Here is a 19,994-nt window from a genome sequence, read left to right on the forward strand (position 1 = left end):
CGAGGCATCGTCTCTCTCCCTACACTGGTCCCCCACCTCCAGCTCACCCTCACTGCTCAGTCCACCTGCCACAGTGGCCAGCATGACCTCGGTGTAAATCTAGGCTAGTGACTCCCCTTTGCCTTCGGGACAAACCCAACTCCCCCCGTGGCTGACAAGGCCATGCACTTCCTGGCCCCAGCAACCTCTGGAACCCAGGGGCCCCTGAGCCTTTGCCTCTGCAGCCCCTCCACCTGCCCTTGGCCATTGGCCTTTCACCCTCTGAGCCTTAATCGTGGCCTCTTTGGGAAACCTTCCCTGACTCCCCCAGCAATTCTGACCGGGTGACCGTCACTCTGGCGCCCCGGGCCTCCCGCATCCAAGCCATGTGTGAGATCGTACATGTCTGTCTGTCCCCCACCAGGCCACGAGCTCCCTGGGCAAAGCCAGCTTGTCCCTTGTTGGTCTTCTTTGCTACTCCGATTTATAGTTGATGCTAGTGGTGTTTGTTGACTGAACAAGTGAATGAATGTATGAACAAACAAAGGAATGAGCCATGTGGGTCTCAGTTTCCCTAGTGAGAAAATAGGAGAGTTAGAGCAGCCCTGTGGCTCTTTCTGTATTGAGGTCCTCCCACTTGAACTCCAAGTTCTCATGTGATGTTTGGATTTACCCCTAACTGTAGACCCCCTGTGTCCTCCTGGGCGCTGTGCTGGGCCTCAAGATACTTCTGAGCTCCTTGACCTTCACGAGAGAGCAACTGGCCAGGGAGCCATGTCCTCCATCTAACTGATTGGAAATCAGAAAGTGGTCCAGGGAGAGGGTGCGGTTTGCCCAGGGACTCAGAGCAAGCCTGTGGCATCAGAACCCAGGCTTTGTGATCCCTCCAGCACCAGGGCACATGCAGCTGGCATAGAGAGTGCGAGCCCCTCGGTCCACCACCTGCCCCAGTGTAAGGCCAAGTCTGTTTCCCCCAGGCCTCCCTCATGGAGATGCTCGCCATTCAGTTTCCCCATACCTGCCCCATGGCATATAGTAGCTGCTCAATTAAAACCTGTACAATACCTGAAAGACAGTGGGAACCCAGAATATTCCTAATCAGAAGGGAAAAGGCGCACACATCTCTGCCAAGAATCCCTGCCTCCTCTTCCTCAGGCCAATCCGGGGTTCCCCCAAGTGCAAGTGACTGACCAGTCGGAGGACAGGACCAACCAGACTTGAAGCTGATGCCTCTCTTTATTCATAAATGTCATCGCCTGCTGCCTGGTTTCTCCGGAATCCAGTCTCACTTCATCTAGCTCGGGGTGGCACCCTCCCTTGGCTTCCCCAAACTGCCCCACCGGCCCTCTCCCCTAGCCCAGCTGCAGACTGGAGCAGCGGCCACTACCCCATGCAACAGACGGGGAGACTGCAGCCCAGGAGCACAGAGCCCAGTCCAAGGTCGCACGGTGGTCTCCTGGGTTCCCACTTTGCCCTCAGCAGGGAGGGAGGACTCGGCTAGGGCTCCGCATGCCCTCATTGGGGGGTGGCTGGCTCCGGCCACGTCGCAGGGAGCTGCCGATCTGGTCTCTGAGGGCCTCCAGCCTCCGGGCCAGGTTTGGAACTGCAGCCCCACCTAAGGGGCATGGTGAGACTTGAGGCCGGCGCTCCCTTGGGTCCCTCCCCACCCAGGCCCACTGGGGTCCCAGCATCCTCTGGGGAAGCCTCAGGTGCTACCCATGCCCCTCCCCCTGCCATGCACACCACAGGCTCCAGCATACATCTGGGAGTGCAGGGGACCCCAGCAAGAGAATTTCAAGTTTGGGAAATAGAGAGATCTCAGAACTCTCACCTCTTAATATGCCCCCATCTCAGAGATGGGAAGACTAAGGTTTGGAGAAGGTGGAGTTAGCCCAAGATCACAGAAAACACTAGGGGTCCTTCCCTCACTCCCCACTTCACCTCTTGGCACTGGTGATGTGTTCAGGGGCCCCGCGGGCAGTGGGGGTGCAGAGGGTATCACTTCCTCCTTGGTCAGCATCTCTGCCAGGACTCGGGTCTGAGTCCAGTCGCTGTGACTCCTGGGCCCGGGTGAGTTGGAGGGTGGGAGGTGAGCCTTCAAGTTCCCGGGCCTCCTCCACCACCCCATCCCCAGGATCCCAGGGCCGGGCCCACCTCTCTCTTGAGCACTTGGCAGAGCCAGGGCTGCATGGGGGCGCCCAGGGTGGGGGCCGAGCAGACAGGGGCACATCACCTGGGGCCTTAGAGACAAACATCTGCAGGAAAGACACGAGCCCATTCTGGGTGACCTCAGCCCTGCCTCTCTGTGACACCCCATTTCCATGGTGCCAGCCTCGACACCACCATCCCTGCCACACCTGCCCCATGGGGCACTAAGAATGTCAAGTGAGCATAAAGGAGCAGGGTCATGGTCACTTTTTCCATGGGCAGCGGGTGGCACTTATGATGTCCTCTCTGGAGACAAGGAACTCTACGGGGGCAGGGGCCACATCTGGTCTATGAATCCTCAGCGCCCAGAACAGGGGCTGCTGGCACAAAGCAAGGAGCTTAAAGGAGAGTTACTGAATGAGTAAGCGAACATGTGATTAAGCAAATGCGTAATGAGTGACGTAGAGTTCCCGCTGTAGCACAGTGGAAATGAATCCGACTAGGAACCATGAGGTTGTGGGTTCGATCCCTGCCCTTGTTCAGTGGGTTGAGGACCCGGCGTTGCAGTGAGCTATGGTGTAGGTCGCAGACGCAGCTTGGATCCTGCGTTGCTGTGGCTGTGGTGTAGGCTGGCAGCTACAGCTCCGATTTGACCCCTAGCCTGGAAACCTCCATATGTTGCAGGTGCGGCCATAAAAAAGCAAATAAATACATAAATAAATGACGTGTAAGTGAATGAATAGACAAGCAAACGGCAGAGTGAATTCCTGAAGGAAGGTAGGATGTGAGGTAAACAGCTATTTCGAACCCTGGGCAGAAGGAACTCAAAGCCGCCACTCCTTGTTGTGAGCCAGAGCCAGGTCCTGCAGTCCTTCCAGACTGCAGACCCCCAGATCCAGGTCCTCGTCTCCAGTCTTCCCTCCCCAGCCTCAGCCTGCCTACCTGGGGCATGTGGAGCTCCCTCTGTGGGCAGGCCCAGTGGGCCAGTGGTGCTCGGCACAGGGGGCAGAGGTGGCAGCAGGAACAGGAGCAGAGGGGTGGCAGGGCCTGCAAGAGGTCACGTCAGCGGCTCCGGGACATCCCTGCTCCTCCCCTCCCCATGCTGGCCGCAGACTCACGTGGCAGGGGGGAGGTGGCATCATCACACAGGGACACGGTGGGGCTGGGCCAGAGCCTGGCTGGTGAAGGTAGCAGGCAGAGAGGAGGCGTCTGGAAGGAACAGTGGGGTCTGCCTGCAGCCCTCAACGCCACCACCCAGCTGGCCCCCAAGTCCCTGCTTTTAACAAACACTAGTGCCAGGCACTTACTATGTACCAGGCATGGTTCTCAGTGCTTTACATCTGAACTCATGTGATCTGATCTTTAAAATAACCCTGAAAGGCAGGTGCTCTATCATCCCCATTTTATAGAAGAGGAAACCCAGGCAGTGAGAGGTTCAATGAAGCACCCACGGTCACACAGCTGGGGACAGAGCTGGAACTGAACCCAAGGGGTCTGGATCCAGAAGTCAGACCTAGCCATTTCACTGAGCCGCCCCTTTCCCACCGGCCCTCTGTCTAGAGGCCAGGCTGCTGTAGTGCTCACCTCTCGAGCTCATGGACCTGCTGTGCCAGGACGCGCTGCTCATCCCGGGCCAGATCCCGGCTGCTCTGCAGCTGCCTCTTTTCTTTCCTGAGAAGAACCCAGGACAGTGACTGGAGGCAGGGCTGGTGGGGGTATCAGTCAGCTCGTCTTTACTGCAGCAGAGCAGGAGCCCCAGGAGGCAGGTGGGGACAGAAGCAGAGCAGGCTTGACAGAGGAAGCCCTGCAGTGAGGGGCGGGCCACAGAGTCCCTTGGCTGGGGGCAGGGCCCTACCTGAGCCTCTCATTCTCCAGCATGAACTCCTGTAGCATCCCGTAGAGGTTCCGCTGAGCCCAGGCGACCCGGGCCCCAGCAAGGCTAGAGGCTACAAGGAAGAGGGAGGTGGTGGGGCCCCAGCAGTCCCAGACCTTATTCTCATCTCACCGCCACTTCCGGGGAGCTCATACCCTTGGGGTCCATCTGGCCCAGTTGGGACCGCAGGCGACAGTTCTCCTCTCGGAGCTGTAATAGCTCGGTCTCCAAACACAGGGGCGGCTTTGCCAGGGGGGACTGCAGAGAAAGAGGCCTAGAGCTGCTGTTTATGGTTGTACACGTTTCGCACTGCACAAGGGCTCCGGGGTGGGGAGTGAGTGGAGCCTCGAATCCAGCCCATGTGCCACCAGCCAGCCCTGAATCCTGGCCCAAGGCTATACCCACCTGGAGGGGGCACCTTGTTCTAAGGCCATCAAAGTGCCTCGTGGCCTCAGCCACATGCCAGAAGGGACAGCTCTAAGCTGGTCCTTGCTCGCTGTCCAATCCCAAACTCAGTTCTGTTCAAACCTTGGCCCAGATTCTGACCCCAAACAAGTCCCCACATCAGACTCCAACCCAGACTTAATCACAATACCAACTGGGACGCTGGCCAGACCCTGAATCAGATCCTCAGTCAGACTCCAACCCTAGATCTGCCCTAACCTGGACCTGGCCCAACCCCACTCCCACCCAACCATAACCCCATCATCAAGACTCCAACTCTAATCTCAACTCTGACTCGGTCCTAGACTTAACTCAGGCTCCAACTACTGCCTGATTCCCCACCATCTCCCCTGCCCGGCGCTCTGCCTGCATCTCGCTTCACTCACCTTGGGGGCCTGCGGCCGAGTGGTGACCCGCTGAGCTCGGCTTGCATATCGCAGGGTGCTGAGAGTCTCAGGAAGGCACTGGGCCGAGGGGGACACGCAGGCCACCTGGGGAGGACTGCCCCTGAGTGCTCCTCTCTGGGAGCCCTCTCTCGGGACCCAGGCCTCCCTGCCAGCCCCCCTCGGGTACCATCAGGGTGACCCCGCGGCCCCCCAGCGAGTCCGCCAGCAGCTTGGTGAGCTTGCTGTCTCGGAAGGGGATGTGGCTCTGCTTCCGCTGTGGATCCAGCAACAGGGAGATGCAGTGACCTGGGTGGGGAAAGCAAGGCCCTGCAAGGTTATCCTCCACGTTCAAGGTCACCCAGCTGGTATGCTGCAGAGCCAGGATCTCTGCCCGGCCTATGTGTCTCTAAAATGCCTCTTTCCACACGATCGGCTTCTGCCACCAGACTGGGGCTCCTGGAGGGCACAGATGGCCATGTCCATCCCTGATCCCCAGGGCCTCGACCTTGGTGGAGGTTCGAGAAATGTCTGAGGGTTGAACTGAATGAAGAGGCACTCCCTAAGCAGGCACAGAGGAAGGCCAAGGTGCGGCTCTTAGGGACCTCAGGGCCCAGCGACCTGCAGGGTCTGGAGGTGGGAAGACAGTGCCCTTCGCCTCACTGGGCCTCAGTCTTTCTAAATGGGACAAGGGACAGCTTGCATGTCTGCGGGCTCATCCTCTGCACTTGGGCCTTTCTACCTCCCCAGTCAGAACCTAACTGTATCCTCGGGGTTTATAGATTTGTAAACAAAGTTCAAAGCATGGGACAACAGCAAGCTGCAGCCAGAAGAAGGCTGGTGGCTTCGGGATCCCAGCTCTGGACCTCTTCTCCACGCATTACGCCCCTTCTGGTTTCCCCCACTGTGGACAACTACAGTCAGGCACAGAGGAGGGGCTCGAGATGTCAGTCCAGCGGCCCCAGACCTCACCCAGGGCCAGCAGGCTGCGGTTGATGCTGTTGGCCTCAAGCATCAGCTCCCCACGGGATCCTGTGGCTGCCACCTTCTCACTGCCGGCCAGGTCTACGAAGCACAGCTTCCCACCAGCAGGCGGTTCCCCGGGATCCACAGGAGGCATCTGCTGGGGTTGGGGGATCAGGGCCTGATGGGGATGTGGGAGGGGCTTGTCCCCATCAAAGTCACAAGGCCAAGGGTTTCCACCAGTACCTGTTGTGCACACCCAAGTCGGTTTAAAGATCCAGAGGCAGACCCTTGCTGGGTCTGCTGGGTGGCCCGGGGTCAGCTCCATCCCCAAGCTGGGGCACTCACAGTTTGGTGGCTGATGTAGAGGGTGAGCAGGGCATGGCTTCGGCTGGAGGCCTGGTTCAGGGTGTGAGCGGAGCTCCTTCGACGGCTAAGACCTGGAGGGGAAAACACGTGGGGCTGGAGGTGGTGGGAAGAGCAGATGGTCACCAATGAAGAAAAAGGGGCAAAGGCATCCTGGTAGAGGGGCCAGCGCATGCGGAGGCACAAAGGTGGGAGCGTGGACTGATGGGTGCTGGGTTGGGCTCTGGCACAGACAGGTGAAAGGGGGCTGGAGAGACCTGAGTGGAAGAATGTCAGTCCGATTCATATTATCTCTACACTGCTCCTACTGCTCCTACACGTTGTACCAAACCTCTTCTACTGCTGTGTAGACAGAGAGAAACTCAAGCAGAGAGATCATCTGGGTGGCACAGCACAAGGCTTGGCTGGAACCCGGAGTCCCAGGGTCTCTGGGGCTGGCCACAGGGTGGGTGCTCAATAAATATTTGATGAATGGATGAATGAGGCTGGAAAGGAAGGGCCTTAAGGCTAGACTAAGAGGTAAGATCTTTACGCTCAGGGGAAGGTCTGGCAGGTAAGAGGGATGTGGTTTGCTACACAGAGTCTCGTGGACTGAAAGGGAGAGGCCTTGAAGTGGGGAGACCCCTCCTGGGGGTAACACTGAAGCCTGACAGGCAGAAGCCCAAGGCTGGAGAGAAGCCGTGGGAAGAATCTGGAAGGCAAAATCAGCAGGCCTGAGGGGTAGGGATGGGAAACATCCTTGGGCTGTGTCTGAATTGTTGGTTTGCTGGCCCAAACTCCCACAAGGGTCATCTCTGAATCCACAGCTCCAGCCTGGGGCTCCGAGGGCACTCAGTGAACAGGTGGGGAAAAAATGGGCGTCCCTTGTAATCCCAGACTCTCTGGAAGTAGCACGCACCCATTTGCAGAAGCTCCATCAGGGCCTCCAGATTCCCAAACTCCACTACCCGCAGCTGCTCCACATAGAAGCCCCGGGTCTTGTTCCAGCGAACAGGGAGGGGCCGGGAAGACCCCAGGCTCAGCAAGTCTCGAACCTGAGGGATGAGGATGGAGGGTGAGGGGGTGGCCTCTCTGAGTCCCACCCCCAGACCTCATGGTCCATAGTCCCCCACTTATTCTACCCCTTGACCCAGGCTCCTTGGAAAGAAATGCCTCCTTTTCCTTATAGGCTGTCTTTCTGCTCATCTCAGTCCCCCACCTGCTCATTGTAGATCTCCAGGTAGGAGGCATGGAGAGTGACAGGGGCACCCAGGTGCTGCACACGGTCTAACAGCCAGGCGAAGGTCCTCTGCATGATGCCAGCCAGGCTGGGGGGGACCGGCACCCCCTCCCCCTGAGGGCAGAAATAGCTGACCTGGGGCTGGGTTACCATCACCACCACCAATTATAATTACCCTTTGTGGCGTTCCCATTGTGGCTCAGCGGTAATGAATCTGACTACCATCCATGAGGACACAGGTTTGAGCCCTGGCCTCACTCAGTGGGTTAAGGATCCAGCCTTGCCGTGAGCGGTGGAGTAGGTCTCAGACGTGGCTAGGATCTGGCATTGCTGTGGCTGTGGTGTAGGCCGGTGGCTACAGCTCCTAGTCGACCCTTGGCCTGGGAACCTCCATATGCCACCGGTGCGGCCCTAAAAAGACAAAATAATAATAGGAATAATTACCCTTTGTAAACACTGTGCCAAGTTCCCACACATCTCATTAATTCTCAGTCAGTACTATCAATTCCATTTTACAGATGAAGAAACTGAGAGCTAGTAAGCAAAGGGGACACGATTTGAACCCAGGTGTTCTATATTGACCAAGTCCCTTCAGCTCTCTAACCCCTGGTTTCTTTGTCTGCAAATAAACGGGGCTGGGCTGCATGGTCGAAGCCCCTTTCCTCCGGGAGTCTGCGCTGCCCGCGGCTCGCCAGGGCTTCCAGCCCACCGACCCCTGGACTGCAGAGACTCCGCGTGTGCTCGGCCCACCTGGGGAGGAGGTCCGGTCAGGGTGTAGGTCTTCCCGGAGCCGGTCTGACCGAAGGTGAAGACGGTGCAGGAGAAGCTGGGGGCGGCAGGGGTGTGGCTTAACCCGGCGACGCCCCGAGGGGGTGGGGCCTGGGGCGGGGTCGTGCGAGAGGGGCGTGGCGTCACTGGGCCTCACTCACCCGCGCAGCGCCAGCTCGCCCAGGCGCCGCACGCCACTCGCCCGGAACACGTCTTCTTGCGTGCGCGTCCCGTCCAGCACGGCGCCGAAGCGGAACGCCACGTCGGGGCCCCCGCCTGGGGGACTTACCTGGGGAAGGGGGCGGTGGAGAAGGAGCGGGGGACTCTGGGGAGGGCGGAGCCTTGGGGAAATTTGCCGGGAGGCAGCGACCTGACGTCTTCCGGGTAGGTGTTTTTTGGGGAGCGGGTGGGGTCTTCACCTGCAGAGTCCGAGTCCCTGAGCAGTGCAGCGCGCTCTGTTCCCCTCGACGCAGCTCCGCCGCGCTCATGGGACGCACCCTGTGGTCCGACGGGGCGCGGAGGGGACGGATGGTCCACTCTGAAGTCTCCATCAGTCCCTTCCTCGCTCCGACCCCTCCTCGCCAACTTGTACCCACCTTAGCACCACTTGGATAGGCGTTTCAGGCCCCTCTGGCCCCTGCTCCAGGTTCCGCGCGGGGTCTCTATGGCAGCAACTGTGAGTTAACCATCCCTGCGCCAGCGGCTCCTCGAACCTCCCTAAATCTGTACTTACCCGTCCGGGGATCCGCGTTCCTCCATGTCCTGCTTCGCACACAGAGTTAGCTCCGCCCGAGTCTCCTTCCTTCCCCTCCCCAATACCCTCCCTTCTCCACCACACTGGGACTGGCTCTACACACCTTACATCCCCCACCCTCATCCCCCACGTCCCAGGCAGCCATCCATCCGGAAAGGCTTGAGCCTGCCCAGGGCTAGCTAGTTAAAGATTTACACACCTCCACCTCTGTGGTGGAGAGAGTCTGTAGCTAGGAGGTTCTGGGGCCGAGGATCACTTTGCCCTTCGCCAGTCCCTTCCGGAGGGACCACCTAGACTAGCCTCTGCACAGATGGGGATACTGAGGCTGGGATAGGAAGGACTCAGCCAAGGCCACAGGGCAAGTCTGGGCAGAACATGGACCAGGCTCTTCCCACTCTGACCACATGCTCCTCCTCCAGTTTTGCAATCTTCCTCCCCAACCTAATCCTCCCCAGCTGTTCCAGCTTCTTCCAACTCAGAGCCCAGGAAGGGCACAGGGGTCTAGGACGGTGGGAGGGGCCCAGGTCTCAGCTCCAGGAAGATGTGGCTGGGTTGAATTCATGAGCTGAGCTGACAACAGGCTCTGCAGCATCTGGTTAAACCCTGGGCCACCTGCCTCACCAATGCCGCAGCTGAACCAAGGCCAGGGTGGTTGTTTAACCCTCCCCTGCTCTGGCTGATGAGAGCAGCAGTGATGTCTGTGCATTTGCTGGGGCAGGGCAGTCACCGGTTCAATGCCAGTCCCCATGCAGGGCCCCAGGGAGGAGAATCACATGCAGATTCTGACCCTTTCAAGCTCATGGTCTTGCTAGGGAGACAGGTAAGTACAACCTAGTGTGCATGGGCTTGTGGGGCGGTGTGTGAATTCAGAGGCTTGTAGGAGGTGAGAGTGGTGGGTGAGTGTGTTCCAGGCAGAAGGAGCATCCTGCAGGAAGGCCGGGGAGAGGTGTGGAGATGTGTGTAGCCTTGAGAGGTAGTTTGAGGTTGGACTCAGCTTGTGAAAGGCACATAAAGAATTCTAGACTCAGGAGTTCCCGTCATGGCTCAGTGGTTAACGAATCCAACTAGGAACCATGAGGTTGCGGGTTCAATCCCTGGCCTGGCTCAGTGGGCTAAGGATCTGGCATTGCCGTGAGCTGTGGTGTAGGTTGCAGACGCAGCTCAGATCCTGCATTGCTGTGGCTGTGGCGTAGGCTGGCAGCTACAGCTCCAATTAGACCCCTAACCTGGAAACCTCCATATGCCGTGGGAGCAGCCCTTGAAAAGGCAAAAAGACGAAAAAAAAAAAAACAAAAACAAACAATTCTGGACTCATTCCTCAGAAAATCAGGAAGCCATCGAAGGGTTACCAATAGGGAAGTGACACCATCAGTAGGTAGTAATTGTTATTTTTTTATTGTCATCCTGACTATTTCTGCATATTCTCTGAATACTTCTATAAAGTCCTCTTCCCTCAAACACATTAAGATGAAAGCGCTAACAATCATCCCCCCCCCGATGTAATACGCTCTAGACCACCACAAATGACAGCCAGCTATCAGAGCCACCAAACTAGCAAATGATTTATCATGGGTGGCAGTGCGATGCGCATACACTGGAGGCATGCAAGCAAGAGCCACTTGACATTTTGGTTTGATAGGGCTTTCTAGATGAATCTGTAGGGAGAGGTAGGTAGAGCAAAGAGGCCCTGTCTCTGGCTCTGCCAGCAGCATACTACAGAGCCCTGCGCAAGTCTTAGCCTGTTTCCTTCCCATGAAAAGAGATGCATGATCCTGCCCTGGTGTTATATAGTTCTGTCATTTCAGTGAAACAGTGTAATTGAACATGATTCGTATATTGTAAAGAATTACTTAAAAGCAAAAATAGGGTTCCCATCATGGCTCAGCAGGTTAAGAACCTGACTAGTATCCATGAGGATGTAGCTTCGATCCCTGGCCACTCTCAGTGGGTTAAGGATCCAGCGTTGCCACAAGCAGCGGGGTGGATTGCACATGTGGCCTGGATCCCGTGTTGTGGCTGTGGTGTAGGACTGCAGCTGCTGCTCTGATTTGACCCCTAGCCTGGGAACTGCCATATGCCATGGATTCAGCCCTAAAAATTTTTTTAAAAATAAATAAAAGTCCCTAAGTGATCTCTAAGATTCTTTTCAACTCTGAAGTTCCTTAATCTGTTATGTGTTTTGAATCCTTGAGGTGGATAGGACAAGAATTACGTTCCTGTCTTTCAAATTAAAAAAAAAAAAAAACAAACAAAAATAGAGGTAGGCAGGGGAGGCTGTCTAAGGAGAAAGCAGCTGTAAATGGCCAAACCAAGTCAACCTAGAACCAGGAACCCTAAGTCCTGTGCTGTCAGCTTCAGGGTGTGTTTTTCAGTTGTAAACCCAGTAAGTGAACACGCTGCTCCTTTAAATGCCCTGAAGAGAGTTAAAGGCTATGGATCCCTCACATCGTAGTGGGGGTTGGTTTGAACAGATTGCCCTGCTGAAGGGATTTTGAGAAACGTGCCAAGACAGAGGACGTATGCACATTGGGGTGTGAGGAGCTGTTCGGTAGGGACTTTTGCACCAGGCTCCCCCGCACCCCCGGGATCAGACTGTGTCCCTCACTGGATGTGCACAAGCAGGAGCAGAGGTCTGGTTCTATCCTCTCATGGTGACTGCGAACATCCGCCTCCCTTAAACTGAGCATTCATTCAGCCAATTTTTATTGTCTCCTTGGTGTGCCAGGCTTCTAGGCACCTGAGCTACATTAGCAAACCGAATGGACACTGCTTGAGTATCTATGGGAATGTGGAGCATCTGGAACTCATACATTACATGTAAATACCTTTTTTTTTTTTTTTTTGGAAAGCTGTTTGGCACCATCTACTAACACTAGATGTGTGCCTGTCCTGTGACCTGGCAATTCCACTCCTGGGTCTGTGCCCAATAGAAACGAATGCACACTCCCACCTATAGACGCACATGAGAATGTTCTTCCCAGCTTTATAGTCATATTAGCCACAACCTCCATCATCATCATTACCGCCACCATCACCATAACCCCATCACCATCATCACCAAAACTCCCACCATCACCACCGATACCTACATAACCAGCAGTGCCCGTAATCGTATAGTCACAGCACCCACTGTGTCCACCATCATCGTCACTGTTACCATTGTGTGTAGCCTGTGTTTATTCACTTAGAAAATTCAGTACCTGGGCCCTTCCAAGCTCCTCCTGGGCCATGATGCTGCCTGTTCCCGCAGATGGGACTGGGTGCCTCCGTGTCCCCTGCCCCTCTTTACCCTGTTTTGAGCCTGTCCTCTACCCGGAGGCTGCTTCTTTTCCTCGGGAGCCGTGGGGCCCCTGTGGATGAGGGAGGGATAGAGAGAAGACCTATAGGGAAGCCCAGAGCATCTCAGCAGCATCTCAGTAGCTGCCCGGACCCTGCAGGGGCGCATCTCCAGGCCTCACTAGAGGGCAGCAGAGCATCGTGCCACCATGGCCCCAGGGCTCATCACAAAGGAGGCTTTGTCCAGCACGGGCACCTTCTTTCTATATGTTTTCTCCTGAGCTTGTGCACTGGGCAGGGGCTGGCCAGCCTGGTGCCCGGAAGAGGGGAGAGCAGGCCCTCAAGAGGTACTTCACGAGGGACTGAATAAAGCAGCCTTGCTGTGAGCAATCAAAGGACCCTCCCCTACACACCCTGCTCCTGGTTCCAGCCCCAGCAATTTATTCTCCTCCCTTCAGCCCCAGACACCACCCCTGAGAAAACCCTCCCTGACTCCCTGGGGCCTCCGAATAAAGTCTGAGGTCCCCCATTGGAACTCAAGACCGCCATTCAGATTCAAGGCCATTTGAGCACCCTCTCCTGCAGAGCCCTGTGGCTGTCCCTCTCCACTCCCACCGCCCCCCAACCCTGGCCTCCTGTGCTCCAGCCCTAAGCTTTCCCAGGCTTTTCCTTGATTTTTTAAAACCTTTGCCCCTGCTGTGCCCTCTTCCAGGAGCGCTCACTTCTACGCGGTGGATTTGTCCTGCAAGCCTTCGCATCCTTAGATCACCTTCCCAGCGCCCCCTACCGAGCAGGTCAGGTTGGAACCTTGTCTGTGTCCCTCTCTTACAGTGCTGATCACATGGGAGCGCTCTTCCTGTCCCCGAGCCGGGACTGTCGACTTCATTGCTGGGGTCTCCAAGCTGAGCCGGCACTCGGCCCTGCAGTCAACAAATGGTGGAAAGAAGGGAAGGAGCTGGGAAGCAGGAAGGGAGGCTGGCGAGAGGGCTGCTGGAGGCATCCTCGCCTCCCTCCCCGCCACCAGCCTCCCGCCCTCCCTCCCTCCCTTCCTTTCAAGGCAAACCGCAAACTCACAGCTTCTGAAGTAAGGATTCATTTAGGGAGCCATTTATCATGGAGCTCATCAGCTCCTGCCACAAAACTGCTCTCAAATGTGCCCAGAAGCCGGGTGACACTCTCCCAGCTCCCCGGCCAAGCCAGCTGCTTGGACCCAGCCATGTGCTGCAAATTTAGAATTCCCAGAGGATGCAAGACAGGCGCCAGCCAGCCCTGGTAAGCCCAGGGGTCGCTGTCCTCTGCTCCTCCTGACACACACATTGCTCAGAAGGGCTTGTCCCATTTGTGAGGTGCCGAGACTGAGGCCCTGGGGGAAGAGGCCGAGCCCAGCCCAGGGCTCACTCTGTCATATAGCCTTGCATTGGGCTGAGGTGGAAGAAAGAGGAGCAGGAAGATCACTGAGGGCGACAGTCTCTATCACGTGACACTCAGCTGTCATCGTTTTCCTTGTACTCCCTGCCCGCCCGCCCCCCCCCCCATTGGAGGAACAGCCAGATGGGCCCAAGGCCTGTTGTGAAATTTTCCAAAGAGAACTTGCTGTAATTTTTAATTAGAACATCAATGTGGGCCTCGGGACTCATTTCACAAAATTCTCCAAAGCAGAGAACTTCAGGGGTCATTGGATTAATGTACTTCTGGCCACTTAGCCCATTTTACAGATGGAAAAACCGAAGGGGCCAGCACGCAGAACAGCAGTTGCATTCATGGTGAAGAGTAATGACTTTAGACTTTAAGAGTCACAGAAACCCCCTGGCACCCTCAGGCCTCCACTGTTACCCCTCCTGGCTCTTCTCTTCTGAGGCCACACATACCGTGCTATGTATGGTGGGCACTGGAAGCCATGCCAGGCTTCCCACTAGACAAGGAGTTGGGTGAGGATAGGGGATCCCATCACCAGCGCAGGGCCTGGTACAGAGGTGTACTCACTGTCTGTCTGTCTGTCTGATGAAGGCATGGAGGTCCAGCCAGAGGAAATGAACCTGCCTGAAGCCAAGCTTCATCTCTCGGTGAAAATGAGCCGCTATAGGTGGTTGTGAAATCACAGGACCTGGGTTGTTGAAACTCCTCTTGTTTCCGGGATCTCAGCTCTTCTCTTTAGAAACAGAAACAACTTTTCCCTGAGTCAATCCACCCACTGCTCCCCCAGGAATGACTTACCCTCTAAAAGCCATAACGTTCATGTGTACGAATGTTAAAGTGTAATAAGGACCCTCTCTTGCACAATGATGCCTCCTGTGTCTGGAACCCTCTGGGTCAGAGGACTGGGAGTTAATATTTATGGAACACTGGGTGCTTTTTCGACTTTAATGGATTTTTAAAGCAACCTCAGGTTGGCACCTATGATTGTTCCCATTTTACAGATGAAGAAACTGAGGCTCAGAGATGTTCCGTTAACTTCCCAAGGTCAGGCACCCACTCCTTGGTGGGGTGGGGATCTGTCTGACACCAGAACTTGTATTCTGTCCTCGACTCTCTGCAGCCTTTTCCTGCAGGCTGTTCTGCAAAACTGGACTCGGGTAACTGACATTGACCTTTTATGTACACACTTTGCCTTATTTTACCGTCCCTCCTGCAACACGCTCCCCTCTGGGCTTCAACACGTCCCTGCCTTCTTCCCCGCGGAAATCCTGAGTGATACTTTAAGGCACTGGAGCTCCACCCCTGGCATCAGAATCACCTGGAGACTCCAGGCTCCACCCACAGGATTCTGATTAATGGGTTCGGGGGTGGGGACCAGGCATCCGTGCTCCAAAAGCACTCCAGATGGTTTCGATGCACCGCCAGGACTGACAACTTCGGCTTTCAATGTTCCTTGGTGACCAAAGTTGTCCTACGCAGTGTATGTCTTAGGCTACGTTCCGGCCGAGCAATTCCTTGCATCCTGAAGGGCATTTTAAGACCTCGCGTCTACTTTATCGAGAACATCCACCTTTCTCTTGGGACCAGACTCCTGAACGAGCCATCTTATTGCAGCTCGAGGTCCCTTCTTTTCGTTTCTAGCTTAGAAGCCACTGAGAAATCATAGACTGAAAAGAGCAGAGCTGCCCACAGGCCCTGTCTGCAGGGCCCTTGGGATCCATTAAGGGTTTTTCAGATTTTTTTCTTCCTTTCTAGAGTTCTTCCACACAGGGTGACAGGAAGCTGTCCAATGGGTAAGGCGAAGCTGCACATTCCATTCAGATGTTAATTGGGTGCATCCAAAGCACCCGCTATGTGCCAGGTCACAAACGAGGTGCTAACAATGCACTATGTCATTTGTGCTGTTTGGTTGAGCGTAGAGAAGCGGCCTCCTCTCCCGGGAAGCCCTCCTGGATTGGCATGAGAGCCCTCCTCTAAGGACCCACACCCTCCCACCCCTCCTAGCCCCATGACCTGAACCCGTTTGGTGGGGGCAGGAGTGGGGCATTGACATCTGTCTGCCTCAGAAAACTCTAAGCTCTCTGAGGGCAGGGACTCATTGGTGAATCAGGGCATGACTGTTAATCTGAATTACTCATAGCAGCTGGAACCGAGTGCCATGGGAGCACAGGCAAGCAAAGCGCATCCTTACTGGAGAGGAAGGATTGGAAAATCTGGGAAGGCTTCCTGGAGGAGGTGGCATGAGAGGCTTTAAGAATGGGTAGAAATTGAGGCAGGCAGAAGGAAGAAGAAGAGCATTTCAGGCAAAGGGAACAGTATGAGGAAAGACCCACAGATGGGACAAGCGGAAGAGCAAACTTGCATAGTGGGATCAAGGGCTGGGAAGTTTGGTGGGCTCATCCTCCAAACTTCCGGAAGACAGCAGTTTCTGTGGAAGCCCTGGAAATGGTACTGGCTATGAAAACTTGTCTTTACTCACTCTTCCAGATGAGCAGATCCTGGGGATGCCCAGGGCCCCTCCCTGTGATTATTCAGGCTCTTCCCAGGAAGCCCCGCCCACCTTATCAGCCTGAGGACTCTGAGTTCCCGCCTGGGCAGGTGCCAAGCCCTGCTGCTGACTCGCCCCTCTGGCAGCTGAGGATCTGGAACACGAAGCTGAGGCTTCCACATAAGTCCAGCTGCCAAGCCCTCAATGCTGGTCCCGCTGGAGCAGCAGGAAGCACATCTCCCCAGCCCACAAAGTCATCATTCTCTGCTCTGTGACCCAAGAGAGAAATACACACACACACACACACACACACACACAGCCTCAGTGTATGAGGAGGACGATGGACCAGAGGCAACCAGGACCCTGCCCCTCCAGGGCTCTGGAATTTCTAGGGACACACTCTGTCCCTGCCTCTCCAGGGGGAGGGGGAGGGGAGGAGACACAGCTCTCGCAGCCCCAAGGCTCTGTCCCCAAAACAGAGTCATGCTCTCTCACCAAGCCTGGGGGGATTTGATTAGCACCAGTTTCTAGGGCTCTGCACCACTTCGTTTCTTCTTGCCACCTTCATCTCTCTGGAGCCCTCTCCCCTTCCCATTTCCATAAGCCGGATCCGGTCCCGGCTCCCCAGAATTAGAAGGGGCTGAGTTTTCTCAGCCTTCCCTCTTTCCTTTGGCCCCAATATTGCTACTATCATACTAGTCCGTCCACAACCACTACCTCTTCTGCTACTCTGGCTACCCCGGTTCACTAGCACAGCTCGTACTTCTACTGCTACTATTACTACAGCCAATACTTCTGCTACTGCTGTTATTAGTACGGGTATTTCTTAATACCACCACCACTGCTACCAGTACTCTGCCTACTATTACTATTATTCCTTCTACTACTACTACCATCCCCTCTACGGCTCCGATGAGTATTTATTCTACTACTATTTTACCGCTGTTGCTACTCCAACAATGAACTCCTAGCTGCTGCTACTTCTAATAGCAACAGACATGATGAATTAAGCACAGTGGGTGGAGAATTGAGCTAAGCCCTGCAATGGATGTAATTTAATCATAGCCACAGCCTGCTGTGGTTTTAGTATTCCCCCTCCGTTATGGGTGGGGAAACTGAGGCTTGTAAAGCTAAGTGACTTGGCCAAAGTCTCCGTGCCAGGAAGAGAATGAGACAGGATCTCGACCAGCAACCTGACTCTGAGGGCCAAGTTTGAGCCCTAGAAGCCTTCTCCTCTCTGCCCTCTGTCTGGGCTCCTGAGTACATCCTGGGATTATCTTGAGGCCTCAGGAAAGGATTCCTTCAAGCTGGGGAAGGAAAGGGACCGCCCTCTGCAAGATGTCTAGGATGCTTTGAGCAAGGGACAAAGGAGGCGCTCAGTGCCTATGCTTGAAGTCATTGGACCTTTTGCGGTAGGAACAAGGATCCAGATGTTCCAGTCAGGGAGACTGACACTCTCAGAAGGGCTGTGATTTATCCAGAGGTGAGTTGAGACGGTACACTAGAACTGTCTCTTCACCACCTCGAATATACATCAACGGTTCACCCCCACAACGAACTCTTCCGTGTGCGTTGCACTTTACAGTTTATGAAACTCACGCACCTATTATATTATTTCTCACAATGGCCCTAGAGGGAGGGATCGGCTCCATTTCCTGGATAAGGAAACTGAGGCTCAAATTGCTAAGGCAGCTTTTGAAGCTCTTGGGAGGAGTCGGGACAAATCCCGGATGTGAACCAACTTCCATCCGCACCCCCCACAGCCCGCGAGCAGGGGCCTCCCAGCTGGAAGAATCCAAGAGGCCTCTCTTGGGACAACCCTCCTGCCTCGCTCCAACCAGCCACCACGGCCCCTGCGGTGGGCGAGCCCACAGTCCCGAGGGGTGGAGAGAACTGGTTATTTCCAGCCTGGTACTTAAGGGCTGGCCAGGGAGTGGGGTGTGGGCTGGCCAGAGGGCTCTGTGTTCCCAAGAGGGTCTGGCCTTTGGCTGCTGAGACCTAGGCAGGGAGTCAGGGATTTCTGTCCAAGCCATCTAGGCTAGCCAGAGCCGAGCAGGCCACCCCCTCTCCCAAAAGGTAAGATGTAGGTAGCCAAGATGCATACAGGCAGCTCGTTCAACCCCCTCCAGCTCAGCTGACCCTGCCCTGGGCCGTGGCCCGGGCTGGGCACTGCCCTGGCTGCTCCCAAGAGATGCAAAGAGCGGGCAGCAGTCCTGATAGGGGCCTGAAGCAGCCACAGGGGCCTGAAGATCAGTTAAGAGCAAACACATTATGCTCCGAGCACCTACTCTGTGCCATCCTCCCTCCCAGCAGGCCTGCAAAGTGAAATGACCACCCGTCACGGGGCCCTGTCCCCCTCGTATGAGAAATGCTATTGCTACACTGAACCCTTGCAAAGCACCAAACATTCCCTGCCTCAGGACCTTAGCACATGCTATTCCCTCTGCTAAGAGCACCCTTCCTTCAGCTCCTCCCATGGTTGGTTCCTCTGTCTTCAAATTTGAACGTCATTTTACTTTATTTTTTAGGGCCATGCCCTTGGCATATGGAAGTTCCCAGGCTAGGGGTTGAATTGGAGCTGCAGCTGCCAGCCTACGTCTTAACCACAGTAACACCCACACCAGATCCAAGCCCCATCTGCAACCTACATGGCAGCTCATGGCAATGTTGGATCCTTAACCCACTGAGCAGGGCCAGGGATCAAACCCAAGTCCTCAGAGATACTAGTTGGGTTCATTACCACTGAGGACACGATGGGAATTCCAAATTTGAATTGCAAAAGTCACCTTTCAGCAGTGTCTCCCCTGACTCCCCCAGCTAATAGATTCCCTCCAACACCCCTTTGCCCCACTCCTCTGCCTTCTCCTCAGCATTTGTATTTATTTTTTGGGTCTACTTACTGAAGGCCTCTCTTCCTGATGAAGGCAAGGATGAAGTCTATTTCATTGACTCCTAAGGTCCAACAGAAGGCCAGACACTTGGAATAAATGTTTGTCACTTAAACAAATGGAAGGGAAGTGAAGGCATTTACCCACATCTTGGCTGGGTCATCATCCGCACTGGAACTCAGGTCTCCCTCTCTCCAAGGTGCCACTTTGCCCCGTGAGCGTGTGCAGTGATGACGCCACATTCTTGAAGTGTTCCTTCCTCAGCCCTAGAGGTATGTCCTTTACACATGGGGCTCTGCTCCTTCTCTGCCTCCCCTCACAAGCCCTCCAGCCTCTGCTTGCATATCTCCAAAGGACAAGGAGCTCACCCCAGCCATCGCCATACTAGAGGTTCCCTTTCAATGCCATCTTCTCCTATCCTCGGATTTCTACCCTGCAAACTGTTACTCAGACACATAAGAAAGAGCCTGAAGGAGTTCCCGTCGTGGCGCAGTGGTTAACGAATCCGACTAGGAACCATGAGGTTGCAGGTTCAATCCCTGGCCTTGCTCAGTGGGTTAACGATCCGGCGTTGCCGTGAGCTGTGGTGTAGGTTGCAGATTTGGCTCAGATCCTGCGTTGCTGTGGCTCTGGCATAGGCCGGCAGCAACAGCTCCGATTCGACCCCTAGCCTGGGAACCTCCATATGCCGTGGGAGCAGCCCAAGAAATGGCAAAAGACAAACAAACAAACAAACAAACAAAAAAAACAAAACAAAAAAAACAGGCTGAAAGTGTCAGACTCTCGATCCACCCATCTCACCCAAGGCAAAGTCTGGGCTCAGAGAAGCTGAGTGACCAACTCAATGTGTGACCTTCCCAGTGACAGAACAGGCTGTTCCTCACAAGTTCTCCGTTGCTGAAGAGGAAGAATTTCTGTCCCTAGCACAAGCCTTTGGGCTTTGACAATGCACTGTTCTGTTTGTTCATTTATTTCCTGAGCCCCAGCCACGGGCCAGGCCTGTAGTCACCAAGGAGAGAACACAACGGC

The 19,994-nt window shown here is 55.3% G+C and overlaps 1 protein-coding gene and 2 long non-coding RNA genes across 22 annotated transcripts; 1 reads left to right on the forward strand and 2 right to left on the reverse strand.

The window, feature by feature from the left end:
• Positions 1-1,196: 1,196 nt before the first annotated feature.
• On the reverse strand, positions 1,197-9,263 carry KIF12 (kinesin family member 12). 19 transcript variants are annotated; one of them, XM_084993513.1, is made up of 20 exons: positions 9,097-9,263; positions 8,877-8,905; positions 8,740-8,805; positions 8,563-8,641; positions 8,305-8,432; positions 8,126-8,201; positions 7,355-7,489; positions 7,055-7,190; positions 6,139-6,230; positions 5,800-5,947; positions 5,018-5,136; positions 4,831-4,935; positions 4,156-4,258; positions 3,983-4,073; positions 3,712-3,798; positions 3,246-3,336; positions 3,070-3,174; positions 2,134-2,234; positions 1,921-2,039; positions 1,197-1,594 (listed from the first exon to the last, which is right to left on the reverse strand). In XM_084993513.1, exons 2-20 carry the CDS (start codon positions 8,900-8,902, stop codon positions 1,455-1,457), a joined length of 1,947 nt encoding a protein of 648 aa, XP_084849639.1. In that variant the 5' UTR covers positions 8,903-8,905; positions 9,097-9,263; the 3' UTR covers positions 1,197-1,454. The 19 variants fall into 19 exon arrangements, 14 of the variants coding, with proteins under 14 accessions (XP_084849639.1, XP_084849621.1, XP_084849612.1 ...); XM_084993495.1 differs by having other exon boundaries at positions 5,800-5,950; XM_084993486.1 differs by having other exon boundaries at positions 5,800-5,971.
• Positions 9,264-12,097: 2,834 nt separating this feature from the next.
• LOC106509240 (uncharacterized) lies at positions 12,098-13,328 on the reverse strand. 2 transcript variants are annotated; one of them, XR_014825867.1, is made up of 3 exons: positions 13,248-13,328; positions 13,003-13,093; positions 12,098-12,247 (listed from the first exon to the last, which is right to left on the reverse strand). It is a non-coding gene; the product is annotated as an uncharacterized LOC106509240 (long non-coding RNA). The 2 variants fall into 2 exon arrangements; XR_002337367.2 differs by having other exon boundaries at positions 12,896-13,093.
• On the forward strand, positions 12,885-19,727 carry LOC146407161 (uncharacterized). The gene is made up of 3 exons (XR_014825868.1): positions 12,885-12,967; positions 14,181-18,606; positions 19,636-19,727. It is a non-coding gene; the product is annotated as an uncharacterized LOC146407161 (long non-coding RNA).
• Positions 19,728-19,994: the final 267 nt, after the last annotated feature.

The sequence above is a fragment of the Sus scrofa genome, chromosome 1 (genome assembly GCF_054392235.1).
Source record: "Sus scrofa isolate SSC_HxYL_T2T_F1_AM1 chromosome 1, Sscrofa_HxYL_maternal_Yorkshire_Landrace_v2.0, whole genome shotgun sequence".
Taxonomy (NCBI): Eukaryota; Metazoa; Chordata; class Mammalia; order Artiodactyla; family Suidae; genus Sus; species Sus scrofa.